Below are 20,330 nucleotides of genomic sequence, written 5' to 3' on the forward strand. Positions count from 1 at the left end.
CTTGTGTCATGAGTTGCTGAACACTTGCCATTTCCCAACTTTTGTCAGGATGCTGAACAAACTCCCCCATTTTTCTTGATGCCATTAGTTGCATTCAGTGTTCTTCAGGAATGTCCGTGCTATGTTATGTACAATTCAAAGGTAGTAAAGGTAGTACTGCTACCCTTTTTGGCGATAATATTAGTTTGGTTGTTGAGTGGGCATTCCTGCTTCTTACTTTGTCTGGAACAGGCTGCCCTGGGAACTGGTGGAATTGCCATCCCTGGAAGTGTTCAAAAAATGTGTGGATGCAGTGTTTAGAGACTTGGTTTAGTGGTGGACTTGGCAGTGCTGGACTAATGGTTGGACTTGATGATCTGAGAGGTATTTTCCAGCCTTAATGACTATGATTCTGTGTCAGTTTTGAAACAGCCTTTCAACTTCATTTTCTTTTCACAGCATTTTGCTGCTTGCTTGTTACCTTGCTATATCAGCTGGATTATAACTGTCTGAAGTCAGATTGAATTTCAATTTTGTTCTTAAGCTTTTGACTTCAGGACAGGGAAATAAAATCATGTTTGAAAAATAACATATTACAAGGCTTTCTTGTGGGTTGCTTTCATTCAGATGACCTACATACTCAGCAACAGTCAAGCTAACTTTAGCCATGATGAAATTGAAGAGAAGCTGTTGGCTCATATTGTTGAACATTTAGGAGGCTAAACCCGTTCCATTTTTTTGCAAATGTTTATTTGGATACTGTCTTTGCTGTAGTTGTGGTGCTGATGATTCCTAGACAGCTGTAACTTTCCACAGTGTCTACAATGGAATAAGGTAGTGGAGGGCTTAGCGCTTGCTTTTTCTTAGAAAAGTGAGATGCTTAAAACTGTGTTTTAATAAATACATACAATGTAGCCTTTAATTTCATTGGAGGAAAGCTCATTATAAGAGGAACAGAAGTCAGAGTATGTGTTTAATGCTTATTATGAAGGATTTGTAACTCTTCCTATAAAGAGTACTGAACCTGTAAATGAAAACAACATTAACATTATTTCATTTTGGGGCCACATTTTCAAAGTGTAGTATGGTTTAAATACATAAGTTAGGCATGGAATTAGCAGATCATAGAATCATTGCTTATGTGGAAAAACTGACTGCAATTGCATGCTTGTCTTAAAATAACTTAAACATTTCTGTGTTAAAAAACACCTTTGCTAATAATTGGTAGCCCAAACCAGAAACCTGACACAATCTGAAACTTAGCACTGAGCAAAACAGAACCTCAGTTCATTGCTTTGTGTTTATATTTTAGTTACAGAAGAGAATGAAATGACTGCCTCAGATTCATTGGATGTGTGTTTGGTTGTTTGTGTTGCTGTTACCTTGCCTGCCCTCCAAAGGGAATGTGCTCAAACCTGAATTTCAGATTAAAAAACTCTAAACTTTTTCAATTATTTTGAGCAGGACTATGCTATTTTAAGTCTTAGAAAAGATATTTCTGCTATTACTAGAAAATTCATGCAATGAACGCTTTTGGTCTGCATAAAGATTCATTATGAACTTTACAGGCATAGAAGTTTTAAGCACTTTTAGACAGGTGGATGAAAAATAGATCTTGTTCACCCTTTCAAGTTTTCCATACCTCAATAACTTGAGTCACTTAAGTCTGAGCAAACAAAATGATTGAATGTTTTCACTTTTTCCATTAAAAAGCTTGAATTACAGAAATATAGTTGATTTTGGGTTGATTTGAAGGTACATATTTTATGCTTCACATAAAAATCCTATTTTACAATCTGATTTCCTTCCTCTTTATATAAATTATATGTGTATATATATAGTAAACTGACCATTTTATTCACCAAAATAAGTTTGTTCTTAATCCTGAAGAGTCTGTGGCTCAGGTTTCATAGGTGAGATTATTAATGCCTTTTTATTTTAAAATTCTGCATTTGCCAAGTAAAATACTTTTATTCATTGACTGGTAATGATTGCCAAAGCATATTTAAAACAAAGGCCCCACCAAGCTAGTAATTTTCTCTTTAGGTGCTTGCACTGTGGTAAAAATCTAAGATACAGGTTTTTAGAGCAAAATGTTACATATACAGGTATTCACTGACTAAGAGAACAGTGTGTGTTGCTTGGAAGCCGATAAGGAAAATGATTCCTGTCTTTGTGCTAGGCCCCAGTGTTTTACTGAAGCCTATAAATGTCTATATGTTCCCTGAAAATCTAAATGGCTGTGACCCCAGTTATGAGAGAAATTTGGTGGTTTGAACGATTTTTAGGAAAATACTTCAGATGCAAAATTACTGCATTGTTAAGGATGGTAAGAGTTCTTGGAGAGCCTGATGCTTCAGAGTAGCAAGTACCTGCTAAATGGTGCATAATGCAGTTCTTTATTACTGCCAACAAGCTGTGGGGTGTTTTCTTTTGGCAGAGATTCTGCAGTAACTTAATGTGAGTGGACATCTGAAATGAGACATATGATCTGCTACTGAAGCTAAAGGAGCACTGTGATGCTTCACTCTAAGACATGCTCTGCAGTTCTGTTGGGGATTTTTGTGTGGCTTTTGTTTGGGGGCTAGGGAAGGCCATTTGGAAGAAAAGAGTTAACAGTTGCAAAGAAACATGCATATTTTGGCAGAAGTCTGTTTGCTATCAGTATAGGCACAAATAAGTTTCCTTTATAGGGAAATTTCTATTTTAACTACTTCAGATGTTAATCCAGCTGATCCAGCCCATTTGTAATTTGAATTGCCTGTGGAGATCAGTTCCTGATGCTGGAATGTTCAGCATCTCTGAGATCTTTCTATTGCCTATAATTTTGATAGAAATTTTTTGAGCACATACTGCTCGTCCAAAGAAGAGGCTAATCTGGCTTCCTTGACTTCTATGACTGTTACACGTTCTTTTTAAGGAAATTATGCTTTAAAACCCCAAACCCCACTGTTTCCATGGCTGTTGAAGTTTCCTGGACTAAAGAACAGCATGCTGTTTGTATTGATTTCAGTGCTACTTGTGAGGGATTATCTTCCTGAAAGGAAGAGCATGCATACCTGTATTAGCTTGTCTCAGGAAAAACATGAAAGGTCGGTCTGCTTTGAAAATAGGTGTTCGAGATCTTTTTAGTAAGACCATTGCTGTAATGCAACAAAGAAAAAACTCGTTCAAATGCATCTGTTTTCTTTCTGTCTTCTGTACAGTGCCCTCAAGGTCTGATGGTTAGTACCTTGACTATTGAGTTGCTTGCTTTAAGACTGAAAACAACAACTTTATCCAACAGTGAAGTTAGTCTGGCAGAATTAACAAGTCAAGAGTTGTGAGACTACATGCCAGTGATTTGTGCATATTTCAATGCTGAATGGAGTCTGCCTGGAGTTGGATATCAAAAGTAATTTTTGTTGTCATTACATCCCTAACTGCTGAAGTCATACCATGCTATTGCCTCACCTGTTAGCCAATTCCTAGCTATGCTGTTCTGGTGGAAAAGATAAGCAAGGCACAAAGGTAGTTCCTTATCCAAATGGGAGACAAGCAGCAGAGAAATACCTATGTCATCCTGGAATTTCTCTTGTCAGAGCTCTCAAAAAACCCTAAGTATCCTCAACTCAGTTTATGACTGTCTTTCCTCTCTCTGGTTGTGGGTTAATTATTAGACTAAATAAAGAGTTTTTAAGAATTATGATGGTTCAGCTATTATTAAAGTACATCTTGTTTAAATGAATTCTTCTTTGTAGCTATACAGTGTTAAGAATACATTGTCAAACACCCCCCCTCCCCCCCCCCCCCAACGAAATCCACCAGATCTGGATTATTTTTTGAACAGTTAAAACAATGAAATTAGCTTGAATATTCAAGTGAGACAGTAAAACTAGTTTGAGAGGCACTATTTTAGTGCTTGTAAAAAAAAAATATATGCCTAGTTTCAAGTCGTCATGTCATCTGGACTAGATCCAGAACTTTTAAAGTAAACAACAAATGTAATTATGCTTTTAAAAATCTGCTTGTTAACTTGGTCCGACTGCAGTTAAGGGATGCTTTGGCATTGGTTTCAAGGGGCTAAAGATCTATTCCCCTTAGTCTTTGGTACATAATTGAAGTCACCTAAAAGCTTTTATTTTGTATGAGGCTTTCCACAAAGTGATTAAAAATATTAAAATTGTTACAAAAGTTAAAACTGTACAGCTCTGCAGAAAGGTTGACTTAGTTATGTTAGATGTTCTCTGTACACCTACATACGTACATGTGTGTCTTATTCGGAGTTGTTTCTAGAGGAATACTGAATACATCAGTTCAGGTGTGCTCAGGTTCTTTTTGGCATTGCAGCTGTGGGATGTTGGAGTGAGGGGACGTGCAACAGGTTGGGCACCACAGTGAGATGCACTGCTGTGCTCCCTACATGCCTCTTGAATTCCTTCCTGGGAGCAAGGAGAAGTGGTAGAGTGTCCTGGTCCCCAGCCAAGGACCACCAGCATTTGTGATGTGAAGTACATCTATCATTGGTGCAGTGCCAGATTTTCTCTGGACTAGCAAAGTTGGTTTTTCATTTGAGCCATTACACCTTAGTTGGACATAAAAAATTAAAAGTTCTTATGAATAATTAGAAAGGTAAAATGGAAGTATGTTAAATACAAAAGTTTGTTAGGCATACATATAAATGCTACAGTGGTTGGTTCTTTTGTTTTAAATAAAAGACTAGTAGTTGGTTTTGTAGTGATAAACTCCAGAAGTGAGAAGTTTGAATATTTGTTTTACCTGTAGCTCCCGATGCCTTTGTACCATCTTCTGTTACTTCAATCTCTGCTTTGTGAATAGCTTCTGAAATATAAAGGCTATCTTGCTCTGCAAAACGCCAAAAATTAATAAGTTATTTTCTGCATTTCATTGTGAGCATATTTTTTAAAAATAATCAGAATGCTTTTACCTTTTTGTCCCCTGCAGAATCTAAGGATCATATAACTATTAGGTATTTCAGCCATCTTTGACCATTTTCCTACTATGTGCATAACAGTGGATTAGATGCTGAATGGGAGTTACTAGTTTGAGAGGTCTCCAGGTTGTGGTGGAAGGCAAGGTTACATGGTGAGAATAGAAACTTTGATTAACAGTGTGAGGACAATCAGAGAACCGAAGAACCCTTGGAAAGGAAATTGTAGAAAAACTGCTCTTCAGGAAGAAACCATGGAACTGTGACATAAAATGAATCTTGGAAAAGAATTAATTTCAGAAAGATAGTGAGGAGAGTGTTGCAAGTCTGCTTCTCTCCAGCTGAGTGCAGAGGGCAGAAAATGGGAAGGTTGAGAGTTTTTTCTTTCTTGTCTGAACTCAAGGTTCAAGTCCAACGTGTAAGTGAAATCAAAGGAATGCTAAAAGAGCATTTTATCTACTTGCCTTAATTTTGTCCCGTCAGAAAAACTGGGATGGAAGCAAGCAGGACAAAACTACAGAGAGGCAGAATTTAAAAAAGTAGATAAATCTTACACATTTTTGAGAAAAAAAAAATAGATGCTTTCAGGTATAAAAAAGCTATTCCAGGTCTGAAATGAAGTAACACATTTGTTTGCTAAACGTGATCTGAGAGTAAATATTCTGAAGATTATGCTTCTGCTTCATATAGAAGAGGAAATGAAAACTTACCTTTTTTTTTTTTCAACTGTATCTATTGGTTAAGATACATTTTCCTTGTAAACTCTGCCTTACAGAACTCTTAGGCTACCTAGAACTCTACTCCTATGACACAGAAGAATAGAACTGAGAAGGGTCTCAGCATATCCTTTGTTCCATAACCCTGCCAGGGCAGGATCAAATACTTCTACAAGCTTTATCCTGTATGCCAAAAGCCACGGAGTTGTGAACATAGGAAGGAAGCTGCTAAATGTTATTGTTTATGGAATTAATTTCCCAGAAGTATTTATCTTATTTAAATAGATATTAACTTTATAAAATACATCCTTGTGTAGTTTATCAGTATATTAACATTTGTTTGCAATAAGCAAAGCAACAGTGGCCAGTAACAAATTATTTTAATGTGCTTCTATGTGCAGTCTGAGATCTATATTGCAACAGAACGTTGCTATGTTCACTTTTAAAAGCAGCATAAAAAACTCCATGAATAATGCGCTTTCTGAGGTTCATCCCAGGAAAGCAACTTTTCTTTAAAAGCAGGTTTGTCTGAATTGGAGCGATTTCATTTATTCACTCACATGCGCAAGAATGTGAGCTGCTTGCTGGGCAGCTACCACTCCAAGTCTTTACTGTGAGCAGAAATTACTAAGTTGATATATTTTGTTGCTGGAAGGAGTCAAAAGAAAAAGAATAGATAATTTGGGTTCTTTTTTTTGTGTTTAATATTAAATGGGGACAAATTTTCCAAGGAGCAGAAGAATTTCAGTGTACCAAACCCAAGAATTTAATCATAAGAGCAGTATTTTAGCAAAGGGAAAGCATAACTTTGTATACTGATTACTGGATTAGCAAGACAATATAGCCTGGGCATAAACCAGTATTCTTTGCAGTGGCAGGAGTTGGAATATAGACTTGTTGGACCAGCATCCCTCACTGTTAAATAACTATTTAAAAACACAAATAGGAATGCAAGTTTTACTAAAGCATCCTAAATTTCTGAATAAATAGGCATTTTTCCAGGCCTATGCTGTGTTGACAGTTTTAATCTTAAAGAGAAGAAAAAAGTAAGTTCAAGACCAAAATCAAACCTTTTTCAGGTTCCACTTTCCTGCAGAACAGCTCAAAATACAATTGCAGTTGAGCGTGAATTGTGCTTTAGAGTTTCACAGATAACGAAGTACAATCACTTCAGAAGACCCAGGTCTAACAAATCATTCAAATGTAAGAGTTTACAACTATTGTGTCAAGGATCATTTTGTATTCAGTCAAGCCTCTTACCTGAAATGCCTTTAAAATTAGCAGTGATAGGATCAAATGCATCTCTAATTCCCAAGGCAGAAAAAGCTGTCTTTAGGTCAAAAAGGCTTCGGATACTGAACCTGAAATTAATATGATAGACTTTATTTAAATGCAGGATTTGTAGAGTTTTGTAGAATTAAAAGGTGTTAACAGACACAATTTATTTCAAGCCTTTGCATTTCATCCATCTCTTCCTGTTTGAGCCCAGTGCATTGTCTGATTAAGTGTACTTGCAGAAAAGCAGCTCACCTACCCCTGAAGACATTAACAGAAGGAATCCCTCTGTTGCAATCAGATTGCTATTAAGTCTTCTTGACGTGTGAATTCTGCATTTTCCCAAAGTGTTCTCTTTCTAATGTTTTTTTTTGCTGTAGCAAATGGCCCTTGGAAACATTTCCCTAAAATTAGCTTAAAGAAAACAAATACTAATGTACAAACTGTTTTTCAGTCCTTTGTTAATGTGATGAATGCATTGTAGGAGAGGTGTAATGAAGCCCTTCCTTGCTGATCTGTATAGTAGATACAGCCACACAAGGCCTTCTGCACCTCATTCCTCCTACAATGCAATGTCATAGGAGTAGATGGAAAATATCTCCAGCATAGGTGTTTGCTAAAACAACTGACTAAAGTGGAAAATGGATGACTGAAACCTGCTTTGTGCATGGAAAGGTGGTTATGGCTGCTGGAGGGAGGCCAAGCTCTTTGTCCAGTGCTTTTTTAGTATTCTGAAAAGTTTAAAAAGATAGAAATAGCATGTATTTACAAGGTTATATATTTATTCTTCCTTAAGCTAAGAGAAAAATGAGTGTGGGAAAGGCCCACCAGCATTTCTCTGTTTTAGATCCTTAAAGGATTTATACCCCAAACAAATTGTAAGTAAAAGCTGTAGGATCAACAGAAATACTTAGGTTTTTTTAAAACAGTACAGGGTATAACTAGAAAGTCTTGTCATTCCTGGCTCACCTCTTTGTGGTTTAAGAAAGGGTTAGAGCATCTCTGATCATGTGATGAATAATGAAACCAAAAGCATGTAATTTGATTTTGCTCACACGCTGCTCATGTCAGCACTGTTGCATGGAATTCTGACAGCTGAAGTAGTGAATCCGTTCTGCTAACCTTGCTTACCTAGGCAGAAAAATGTCCATCTTTGTTCTCTTCAAGCTGTTGGCCCAGAGGGTTATGGTTTTGGCAGAAAGGTGAGACTCAATCTGGGACAAAGGTGTTCTTTTGTGGCTGGGAAGCACTAGGAACATGCTGAGTTTCTCCCCCAGGTAGGGTAACTCGACCACGCTGAAAGCCTCCAGAGCTGCAGTCTGGAACTGACCTTTGGGTGGGCAAAGAGAGATTTTATTTCATCATTCAAGTGGGAAAAAAAACCCCTGAACCCACAGTCCTTGCTGTGGTCAGCAGACAGTTCAGAACAGCTGTGGTGGGGTGGAAGGAGTGGTCTCCAGTGCCAGGGCTCCTGTAGCCAGCTCAGGTTGCTGTTAACTCACAGCAGTCTCATCTGAACAGAGCTGAGTGTGTCAGAGACAGATATCTTGGCAGAGCAGTTCTAATGCCACTCATGGTACCTGAAGCACCACCTCAACAGAGCTTGGATATTTTATTACTTTTTCATATAACAGCTGTCAACCTTGCTCAGAGTTTGGGGACAAAAACCCCAAAACTACCAAGGCAATGACAGCAACTGTGATGACTCTTCCCACAATGTATGTTCTTTGAATAAACTTAAAATTTTATAATATTTTTCAGTAAAGTTTTACTACAGTAGACAGGAATTACAAAAATAGAAAGCAGAGTGTCCTACTTAATTAATTGAAACCTACTTTGGCTCATGTTTCCATCTTTACTACCTTTAAAAATCAATTTTAACCTTGTTTCAAGAAACAAATAGTTCTATTACACAAGAGCTAGCATATGCTTATTTAAACATGAACTATTTATTTCTTTTTTATTTAAGCACCAAATTTATAACTTTTGAAAATCCAGGTGCAGAGACCTCTCACAATCAGATGAAGGTTGCAAAAAGTAGTCTCAAAAGTAAAAGTTGGAGAGCTTCCAAACTTGCATTTAGTTTTACAGCAATTTGTAACAGCCATTTAAAAGTACCATTTCCATCCCACGTTCCAAAGAGCAGTTAATCCAGGCATTTCTAATGGTCTCTGTTATACAGTAGAACAGATTCAGCTGTCACAATTTTGCTTCCTTATTTTTCCATCTGAGAATCCAATAGGTAGCATTTCAGGAACACTCAGCAATAGCTAGTGGGCCAGGAGTTAAATGCAACTTAACTACAAGGCGCAGATGAAAGCCTTACTGCCTTTACTGCAGGCCATCCAAAATATTAAATCTACTTCTCCTTCACCCAGGTGTAGCAATTGTATCTTCAAGGGTAGATGCTCACACTCTCTGAGTCGGGGGTTGTAAATAACTGTATATAGACAGCTTGTGTTCATAATATCTGAATATTTGGCAGTAAATGCGTAGCTCCAGGTTGTCTCAAATATTTAGTGTACAGTGTTTGTAAGTTTTGTAGATATGGACTAGATAGGATTCATTATGTGTTGATTGTTCTGCTAGATTAAATTTTGGACTCTTAGATGAGCCCTCCTGCCTTGCAACATGGAGAGAGAATTGCTCTGTTAAAACCAACTCCCAGCATGTGGATCATTTGCTGGAAAAAGATGTTCTGGTTTCTAATGGACAAGCAAGGAAGATTTATATTTGCAGTGCACTGGACATGAGTGGTTTAATTTGTAGGCATGCTGATATTTTGAAGTCAGCACATTCTGCACAAAGGTTATACAGTCCTTCTTTATCAATTAGAAAGAAAGCCAAAGACTTTAGATAATTATTGAGTCAGAACATTTAGTGTTCCTTGCTTGAACTGATTTTGAGCATCCCATAAGGATTACACATATGCTAAATTAGAATTCAGACGTTCTTAACAAATTGCTTGGAAAAATGAATATGTAAAATAGTTGTGGTGTTTAAGAAGTGTGTGTGAACAGTAATGTTGACATTTTCTTAGAGCAGTCTTACTTGTCCCCAGGCTGGTTTGTTCTGCATGGCAATTTTAAAAGGATAAACAATGTTGTAAATGGTGCAATTGATAACAGGCCACATCTTATCTTTCTCACTCTGTGTTTTGGATCCTGGTGGGAGACAGCTGCTAGCATTTAATAATGAAGGAAAGTTATCTCAGTCCTCTGTTTAGTTGTACTGAACCAGTCTTTTGCATTAATTTTAAAGTGATTTGTTAGAAATGTTTCTGGATTTTTTAGAGACAGAGATTGAATTGGCCCAATCAAATCTGACAATCAGCAAATTTTAAATAATCCCTCTATTTCGGCTTTCCTCAAAAGTCTCTCCAGCTGCAGAGAGCTCACACATTTCAGGCAGGAGGAAAGGTGATCCAAATATTTTTCTAATTTTCCTCTTCTGTGCAAAAATTTAGTGCTTTAGCTACCTACTTAAGGATGATAGGATGGAGTCTATGTTTAGGCAAGTGGTCAGAAGAGCACAACAAATGATTTCACATCAAGTTTGCAAGGACTCTGGGGCAAATATATGGTCAGACAATGCAGCTCAGCTGTGGAATTCCTGGTCACTGACTTTACCTGAGCTCTCTACTTGCATAAGCACTGGTAGCCCCCTGCCTTCTCTCATTTAATAATCTGGGGCCTGAATGATCACCACCCCAAGAATATGAGAAGAACTTGGATGTGGAATTGCAAATGAGTCAGCAAAGGTTTTTAATAGCCTGAGGTCTCAGTTGTTTCCTGTGACTAGAAAACAGGAGTACATTTGTAAGAGAAAGAAGGCAATCTGGGAAACTTTAGGTCTGTCTTTGAGAAGTTTTAGGGCTTACTCTGGAGAAAAGAATGATCAGGTTGCAGAGGGAAATAGAAAGTGGGATCAATTGAAATATCACATAGACTAGCAAAAAAAACTATAAACTTTTTTGGCTTAATAACTACTTTGATAGAAAGGCATAGATCCAGCCATCTAGTTTTAACTAAAACATTAAACACGGTTTCACTGTGCCACTATTTACAGGTAGAAGTGGTGGCACTTAGAACAAGAAAAGCAAGGCAGCAAGCAGCCACTTGAAGGGAGAACCACAATGAGCAAAGGTAAAAGAGGGGCTCCCAGGTTGAAAAGGGTCACTAGTAGCTTTCCTAAGTGTTGTCAACACTCAAGACTTCTATGAAAGACAAACAGTGAGACTGCCATGAAGATTGGAGTGGTGGACGTCAAGTGGTGATTCAAAAACACACAAAAAAAGTTATATACCTCTGGAGATTTCCCTCCCCTTGATTTACCTAGGAAAAAAGTGCCAAAAGGAAAAAGGTCCAGGTGGGGCCAACCTTGAGTAACTGCCCCGAGCTGGTTCTGCAATACACTATGCAAGGTATTTTTAGCAAGTCATAGAAATGGTGAAAACATTTTATCAAGCATGTGTATGCCCTCATTAGAAGTTTTGTGTACATTTCTGGTCATTTATTTTCTAGAAAGACTAATTTAAATTGGAAAAGTGCAAAAAAGAACTAGTAGAGAATTTGGAGCATTTGGTTTTTGAATAGTTTAGAAGAGCCTGGCATCTTCATCTTAGCTAACAGGAAATTGAGAGAAAGCTTGGTGACTTGCAATTAATTTGGGAGTAAATATCAAAACTGAAGAGAAATTATTTAACTTAAAGGATAAAGCAGGCATGATGTTAAGATACAAATTTGTCTTGAAAAAATTTAGATTTGGAAATGGAAAGATTTTTACCCAAGTGCAGTTCTGAAATTTAGAGCAGGAGGGAAAGGAGCTTTTTATGTTTTGGAAGAGATTGTATAGCTAACTGGCATAACTCCTGGTGGCAGAAAATTAAGCCTGCAACGAGTCCTTCTGTCAGCAACCCACATACACCAAGCCTTTTCAATGTAGCCTACACTGTATTCATATATTACACAAATAAAAGTTTTACCTATATTTATACTGTTTTAAGCCCGTGCTAAGATCATCCACTGATTTAGTACAAGTGACATAAGAATTTCTCCCCTTTTTCTTGCAGAATTTGTCCCTGAAGATCTGCAGTTTTTCCCTATAGCCTTGGAGACAGGCTGTGACCAGTGCTACAGGTCTGCCGTGCTGGTGCTCCTGGTTATACTCTGCTCCCTCTGGTGCTCACACATTCAAGGGACAGTGATTAGGCTGTGGGGCCAGGAAATTTCTTATTCATCCAACAAATCAAATTGGTAGGGGCTTAATATCGTTCTAGTCTTAATTGCCCCTCTGTCATGGGGTCAAATGTGCTTCCTGCAGTACCCCCTTCCTAGCCAGCTTTATTTAACCAGCTCCATGCTATTGTAAAGGACTTTGTATAGTGCAGTACTTTCAGTCTCTCATCTCTCTTTCTCCTGGCACATTACATTGGTGCCGTTTGATATTTTCCTACAGCTTGCAAGTTTGTTATGGAGTACTGGGAGGTGTTGGTCTGTGAGGGATGGGACAAGGACAGTAGCTATTTTAGGAACCATTTTGAACCCAGGATCTGTTTCATGATTGCCCGGGATTATGAGGAGACAATTTGGTCACCTGGATGGTCTCTTCATTTGATGGGACTTCTTCTGTGACTTCTTCAAGTTGGGAAAATAACGCATCTTAGTGTGGTATCTGTGGAAATTAAATAAATCTGTTCCATGTTGTACAGTCGATCAAATATGGATCAAGGACAGTTACCATAGTTAACTTCAGCTGTGTGGTGCATGGTAGGCACTTTCAGGGTCAAGCCTTCTGCTGTGGTAAAAGGCAACATCTGGGTATCCATAAAGGAAAACTTCTTTTGCCATATGCTTCTGAAGTATAGGGTGCTCACCAGGGTGATCTGGCTGAGTGAGGACCCAGCGCTCTCCAATGTCATCCCATGCACATTCCCATCTGCATGGAAAAGAGAAAGGGAGGGGGACACAGGCAGTCCTACGTGCCCAGGCCTAAAGGCCAGGCCCATGTGACTAAGTAAAGCAATAAATACGGTCCAAGGGGAATTTGACTGTTCCTCATTAAAACTGAGAACACTACAAAGGATTGCCTTTTTAAAATAATCAGAACAAGGCCAAGTGGTTTTCCAGCTTGACACTGCTCATGGATTCAGACCTATTCCAGCTCTTTCTTCACTTCACAAATGAGTGTTAAGAATTAGGTTTCCTGGCTTTCAGCCTTAGTTTGGACAACACGGATTGTGGCAAAAAACTGTATGCTTGGTTAAATGGAATTTCTCCCATTACTCTTATTTTACATTTCATTCATGTGCAACCATTTTTGTGGGTCCCTATGTTACCTGCAGGGTCAGTGGTGATCCATTCCTGTATGTGGGTTGTGTTGGAGTCAGTGAGGTTGGTTTGCAGCAGGCTGCTGTTGGCCCAGCGTGCAGTGCGCTCAGCGAAGTCGGGCAAGAGCTGCACACCCACGTCCACGAAGAGGGAGCATCCCAGCTGGACCACTGTGCCTTGGATGGAGTCAGCCACTGCTTCATCCACCGTGTGCAGGAAATCCTGCACGCTTCGATCTGCCAGGCAAGAGAGAGAAACTGCAATAGCTGTGCTGAGGCTAAGGATAGCAGAGATCGCCCCACAGCTCTGCAGCTCTCAGTTCCAGTGCTGACACTGGTGTCCTCTGATTGTTCAAGCCCTGTAACAACTGGAGCACCCTTGACTTTATGGGGTATTACTGTCAAGCGCTGCTGCCAAAGGTGGTGATGCACTGGGCCTTGGCAGCCTCTCTTCATGTGTCTGTAGAAATCACTGCAGTGCAGATGTGTCAAGTAGCTGATCTCACACCAGGCTCACAGCTCTGTGCAGACACAGTTCTTAACAGTGCACAGGTATTTATTCTTTCTTGAGCACTCTCTAAATTCCCGTCAGTGAGGTCTAGTGCCTCTGTCCATGGCTGACTGAGCTGCCAATGCCACAACACCTCTATCTCCTTCTCCTGATGTTATCCACCTATCCCAGGAAAGGCATTTCCCTGATGGCTCCTCTGCCACCCTTGGCCCTTAGATGTTGTTTGATTTCTTGAAGAATGGTGACCCAAACTGGCCCAGGATTGCTGATGAGCCCTGGCAATCCTGAACCGAGCTGAGAGGTTGCTTCATGTCTTACAAGTGACTCTTTTATTTATACAGCCCACAAGAGCGGGCTTTTGTTTTTTGAGTACAATTATATTTTCCATTCAATATTATTATTTTTTTTAATTCTTAAGATTCCTCAGATCCTTTCCTAAAACCTCTACTCTTTGATTCACGGTTCCCCAACTCAAATGACTGGTTATTCCTTCTAAATGTAGAATTTTGCACTTGTCCTTACTGAATTGTATCCTATTCAGTTCACACATTAACCTGATTTTCCAGGATCCTATTAAATACCATTCTGGTCTTCCAAAATTCATGTAGCAGTTACAAGCTTGATGTCATTCCAAAATTCAATAATCTATTCTCTAGTTTGCTGTCTACTAATGAAAAGAATTGGATGGTGCCCTGGTCTCCTGTTTCTGGAAAGCTCATTGTAGTTCAGCAGTGGTGGCTTCTGTGATGGATGTAGGGTTGAGGTGTGGGCCCAGAAGGAACCCAAGTCCTGCAAACTTAGAGAATCTCATGTTTTTAAAATAAAAAAATTTCCCATGGACTCTCTTGAAGGGTAATTTAGCAGCCATTATTCTGCTCATTGCAGTGATTTCTGATGGAATGGCTCATGCCAAAGTGACTTCCTGAGACCTGGGCCTCTCACCCTGTCGGAACAATGTTTATGGACTCTGTGTCAAATATTCTCAAAATTCCTGTGTTTGTGGTTCAGCCCCTTTCACGTCTCTCTTGTTGTGTTTTGGAGGAGTCCTTCTTACATCTGCGTAATAAAAGTCTTGTTGAGATTGCTACTTGCCTTTAAAGCATTTTCAACAGGTTCCTCCTTCTATAGCTAAGTTTTCATGAGGACTGGGGAATGTCTGGAGCACTGCTTTTCTTCAGCAAGACATGTCTGTGGGACCACCAGGACCTTTCTGATTTCCGCACCTGGTGCCCCGGTTTCTGTGTGAAACCTCAGTAGCTCACTGCTATATATGAATTGCTGGCCTCTTTCTCAAAGGGAGGGTCAGTATGGTGACCCTTGCTTCTCTACTTGGCTCAGGTGCTCCTCTGCCTCAGCTGGAAGCCCTGGAGTGCCCTGGGCAGCTCACAGGTGTCTGTTGCCCCATGCTCACAGCTGAGCTCACCATTATGGGCTGGTTGGCAATCTCTGTTTTAAGAGTGGCAATGGGAGTGACCATTCAGTTTCTCTTGTCACCTGTGGGCGTAGGCAGAGATGGAGGGTGGTCAGACAGGACTGTCACCTGGGACAGGGGGGTTTTGGGGCTGAAAATCAGGGAAGTCAATGCCACCTGGACCAACCTGTCCCAGGTTGATCAAGTCAAGAGGCTCAAGTCAAGGGCAGGATTGCCATGAGCTCCCAGCTGCCAGACAGGTCATCAGGAGACTTTCACTGCATTGGTTCATATTCTTCATGGGGTAAATGAGAGTTTCAGTTTATCAATTTCCACCACCTGAGAATCCAGTGTGTGTTTTCTGACCTAATAGTGCTGCTTTAATAAGCTGCAGGAAGACTCATCACCTTTTGGAAGTTTGATATTAAAATTTAGTTTTGTTCCTCTTCAAGGGATAAAATATGGAACTCTTTGAATGGTTGTCTAGAAAAGTGGCGTGGTCTGAGGTGTAAAGTATTATTCTTGTGTGTTTTGCACTAGTATGGGAGCACTTGGCGAGCTCTCTGGAAGATGTGAGAAGTCAAAGATGGCAAATTTGAAGCAGATGTGAATGTGAGGAGTGGTATCCCAAGCTTGTAAATTCACCAAAGTGCTTAGCTCACCAAAGTCCCAAATTCTTACCTGGACAACAGCTCAAAATTTCTCTAAAATACTCTATTGTTAATTAAATAAAACAGCAAGAAGAAAGAATTATAAAGCATGTAATTTTGCCTGGGCTGCCTACAGATACATCCCATTATACATTGTTATACTGTTTTTGTTAGTACTAGAATAAAGGTGAACAAATTTTCCAAACATTGAAAGAAGATTACAAGTGCAAGTAAGAGCAGATTCTCTGTGAACAGTGAATGAGCCATCAATCTTTTCATTGTTTTCAGCCTGCTAAGGTTTTAACCATATCCTTTTTAGGGCAGACCAACAGAAACATTAATGCAAACATCTATTGGAAGAAAGAAAACTTATGACATATGCCTACGTATACAATTTGGGTTTATTCATCTTATAGGAAATTTCATCTAAGTATTTAATGTATTTATTTGATTTAGACTATTTGAGGAAGGAAGTGGTTTCCTTCCCCATTACTGGAAATACACTGTTATAACCAATAACAATAGATCCCATACTACTTTATTATCACATTCATGCATTAATATTACTGAAAGCCAAAGCTCATGTGGTTTGTGCCACAGACAGCTAAAATGGAGAAAATTGTCTTCTTGCCATGATGTGCCACATGAGAAGAGAGCATAAAAGTGCTAGCAGGTCATTAACAAGCCCTGCACTTCTCTTTGTTATATTTTCTGTGGAGATCTGTGCTTGAATTTCACTGTGAAATGTTACTCTGTAAGGTCCTTTCATAACAACTGAACCCCTAATGACCAGAAGTGTCAAGCAAGGTATAATCCTTGCATGAATTAATGTTGTTTACGAACTGAATTTGTAGAAATAGGAGTCCAATAGGCAAGACTTCATTTTATCAGCTGCTCACAATTTAGATGCACTGTCCTTGTGTCAGTACATGCAGCTGTATCTGTATGGATCAGCCAGAGTTAGCTCTTACTGCTGTGGTGGTGTTGAATATCAATGCTGTACAGAACTGTGTGGTGGCTGAGGCAGGTTACACCACAGGACGATGAAATTACTGTGGGTTTCAGTCTTCATACCCTGAACGTAAATTTTGTGCTGAGAAACAGCAGTGTTATCTCTATACGTAAGTATTGAATGTAAGCTGCAAATTCTGAGGATGAGGCAGTCATCTGCTTTTCATAAACATTCTGCCCATAATGTAAAATAGTTTTTGACATGTGATTCGAGATGGTAGGATAATCCAGAGTTAAAATGAAAACAGCATCCTTAAATTCAACTGACTTAATGCTGGCTTTAAAGACATCTGTCTTTCCCATATCCCTTCCAAATTCCCAGTGAGTTTTATATTTTAGCCTGCTTTCAGAGAAAGATGCAATTGCACTATCCATCTGTCAATGTAAATATCTGTCTACCAGTCTCCTTCTGATAACTTTTCATCTTTTTGGCCAGTTGTAATAACATTAGAAAAGTCTTAAAGACAATTCAGCTTCTACAGGTTTCATAAAATTCATTAGTGGGATAGGAGAGAAAACGACTGTTCTTTGCCTGGCACCTCTTTTCAGAACACACGAAGGAGACCAGGACACAGTGGACACGATGGACTTCTGGGAAACCTGGAGCAATTCTGCTATTCATGGAAGTAGCTTTTCTAGATGTAGCTGTATTTTGTGTCATAAGAGAGTAAGTACTGATTCAGAAAAAAAGAGGAATAATAACCTGTGTATCAACTACCCCCTTGAGTTTCCTTTGTCCATCTGATACCTGGCTATCAAAGATGGAGAAAACTACATCTTGCAGTGAGACAGAAAGTAGAAGTTTAGTATGATGTGTACAATTCCTGTCACCTTAGTAAAGCTGTGAATTTGTTGCAAAATGCAAAACAATAAGTATTTTTTTAAGTACATTACCATGAATGCTGTATCCTAGGGCATCTTGCAGCTCCATAAAGGTATTTCCTTGAGCTCCAAACTGCAGCAGCTCCAAAGAAACAGCCACGCTTGCTGGGGAGACTACCAGATTGGTTCTGTTCTCTGCTTCAGACACGTGCTGGTAGAGACTGATGGCAAATTCAGTCTTCAGCTCTTTCAGCTCATCATAGGAGATGCAGTTCCCTTTGGTTAAGCAGCAAGCAGACAGGATAAATGCAGAGAATAAAATCGGCAACATGAAGATGAGCTGGGAACAGTCTCCACCAGTTAATACCTGCAATTAATGACACAGATGTATTTAGAAAAGCAATAGTCTGAGCTGGCAGAGGAACTCTCCATCAGTGTTGAGATATCACTTGCAGTAGTAATGATCACTGTCAAAGTACTTGTCCAGGTCTACTCAGTATCTATTGTCATTAAAAAAAAAAAGAAAGAAAATAAATATGTATGGTCATGCTGATGACTCGTTGACTGAAAAGAATTGGATTTTCCAGAATGCTGTGGTTTATAAGATGGTTTGCCATTACAGAGCATGGAGACACACAGCCCCTTGGTTAAAAACTAGCTACCTGCACACATGATAGGACACCTCAGTGCAGTCTCCATGCTGCTGAGCACCCACAGCTTTCTGTCCCTAGCAGAAAGGGGGTCACACTCAGCACTCCGAGAAGGAAGGCCACCCCTTGTGAGGTACAGAAATCTAATTGGAGTCTCCAAGCTGGGCTTTAGATCCAAGTTTACAAAAGGCTGGCTTCAAATTCCCCCCTCTGCCCCCCACCGATATTCCTTCCATGAAATTTACCCCAGCGAAAGAAAAGGTTGTATTTGCAAAAGGCTCCAGTGCTTGCAGCACAAAATCACGGCATCGGATTTTTATGGGAAATCAAGCATTGGTCAACGTTATATTAAGAGACACTTAGATTCATATTTAAAGGAATAATGCTAAAATGACAGAATAGTTTTCCTTACAGACTTTCACCTTTTGAAGATTGTATGCAAGTGTATTTTAAAAATTACTGCACCTTCTTTCACCTCAGGATTTCCTACAAATCTTTCTCCATGCCCTTTGCTCTAGAGAGCACCTCTAATGCTTTGTATTTACTCACAGTTAGCTCTGTTAAATTGTCTTGCCTTTCTGTTTCCTTCTGGGTGCCTGAATGGAAGCTGCCTATGAGCGTCTTGTCTCCTTCTTTAATAGGTAGTGGAGCAAAGACTAAGTCATGAGACTGCATTTAAAGGGATAGTCAGTGATCAGAGTCTCTGTCGGCGATGTCTGTACCACTCTGTCCAAATTCCTGTAGGCTACAAGCTCTATGGAGAGCCAGGCAAAGCAGCATGCCACTGACCAGCAAATCCAAGGCAAGGAACAAAAAGGTACACATGGAGATAGGGTCAGCAACTTCCTTGCAAGCCCTGCTCGAGACTCATGAGACTTGTGACCTGCTGGTACCGAGCAAGGCATCTCCTATCTCTCTTCCCACCCCCCTCCTCCTTTTATATGAATTCCATTGATTCCTCTGCCACAAAGGGGAAGAGAAAGGGCTCTCTGTGTACCAGGCACACAGCTACTTTTTACCCCCACTTTGAAACCTTATTCAGAAATCCCATGCAATTAAAATGTCTTTATTTCCTTTTTTTTTAATTAATGCCATCCAAAATAGCAAGGTTTTCTCTCACTCTTTAGTTTCCAGAAGGAAAGAAACCAAGTGCTGTGCTTGAAGGAGAGTGAATGAGGAAGGAGCTGCTTTGAATGGACCAGAAGCAGAAGAGCTGTGGTTGTGACTGCTTTAAAAGCAGCTGCAGCTGTTCATGGCTTTCTTCATGTGATGGGATCAAATTCTGCCCATCATATTCACAGGTTCAGCCTCACAGCTTCACAATGCCACCTAACGCAAGGAGGATTGGGCTTAAAAATTGGTGTAAAACTGCAGCTTATTGATTTTCCCAGAGTTTGATGTTATGTATACACTTGGCTATTTCACAACATACATTCTTGTTTCAAGTGGGAAAGAAGACATTGGGGAAAAGGTCATTACAATCAAGCAATAGTTTAGGTGCTACTGTTTTACTCTTAGCAGGGAAGGAACAGCCACACAATGGAATTAGGGCCCGAGTGAGAATGAAGCCATGGGCCTCTTCTTGTGCTGTTTGTCTCTTCCTGCTGTTTGGAGAATATGCCAGAATAGATGCAGATATTGGGGTCTGTTTCAGCATCTTGAGATTTAGACCTCATTCCTGCCAGGACTGACGAAGCGCAAGAGCTTGGTCAGTCACAGTCTGGTACAACAGGCAGAGACGTAGTTTTGACACAGATTTCAATGGCAGTGTTTTCATGCTGAAAATGGCATTTGGGCTTAGGGGTTTGGCTGAATGAGGACCTCTCTGCTGAAGTTATCACTAAAAGTTTCCACTGGAGTGGAGATGTATTCAGAGGGAACGGAACAGAGCCCACCAAGTGATTTCTCGAAGGGCTCAGAGCTGTCAACAGATAAATTAACTCTGGTCGCTGGTGAGGACTGTACAGCTGGATTTAATGTGGTGCTCCCGGAGGCTCTGGACCTGAAAAGACAGTTCCCCTGTGTCCTGCTTGATACTCTCCTGTGG

At 39.7% G+C, this 20,330-nt stretch overlaps 1 protein-coding gene across 2 annotated transcripts; it reads right to left on the reverse strand.

The window, feature by feature from the left end:
• Positions 1-310: 310 nt before the first annotated feature.
• On the reverse strand, positions 311-19,132 carry SERPINE3 (serpin family E member 3). Of its 2 annotated transcripts, XM_032099700.1 has the most exons (9): positions 18,833-19,131; positions 17,706-18,000; positions 13,238-13,465; positions 12,640-12,837; positions 8,032-8,230; positions 6,886-6,986; positions 4,738-4,824; positions 3,039-3,122; positions 311-1,003 (listed from the first exon to the last, which is right to left on the reverse strand). In XM_032099700.1, the coding sequence occupies exons 1-9, from the start codon at positions 18,956-18,958 to the stop codon at positions 963-965; spliced, it is 1,359 nt and encodes a 452-aa protein (XP_031955591.1). In that variant the 5' UTR covers positions 18,959-19,131; the 3' UTR covers positions 311-962. The 2 variants fall into 2 exon arrangements, with proteins under 2 accessions (XP_031955591.1, XP_031955590.1); XM_032099699.1 differs by lacking the exon at positions 311-1,003 and having other exon boundaries at positions 2,959-3,122; positions 18,833-19,132.
• Positions 19,133-20,330: the final 1,198 nt, after the last annotated feature.

Source organism: Corvus moneduloides, chromosome 2, assembly GCF_009650955.1.
Source record: "Corvus moneduloides isolate bCorMon1 chromosome 2, bCorMon1.pri, whole genome shotgun sequence".
In the NCBI taxonomy this organism is placed as follows: domain Eukaryota; kingdom Metazoa; phylum Chordata; class Aves; order Passeriformes; family Corvidae; genus Corvus; species Corvus moneduloides.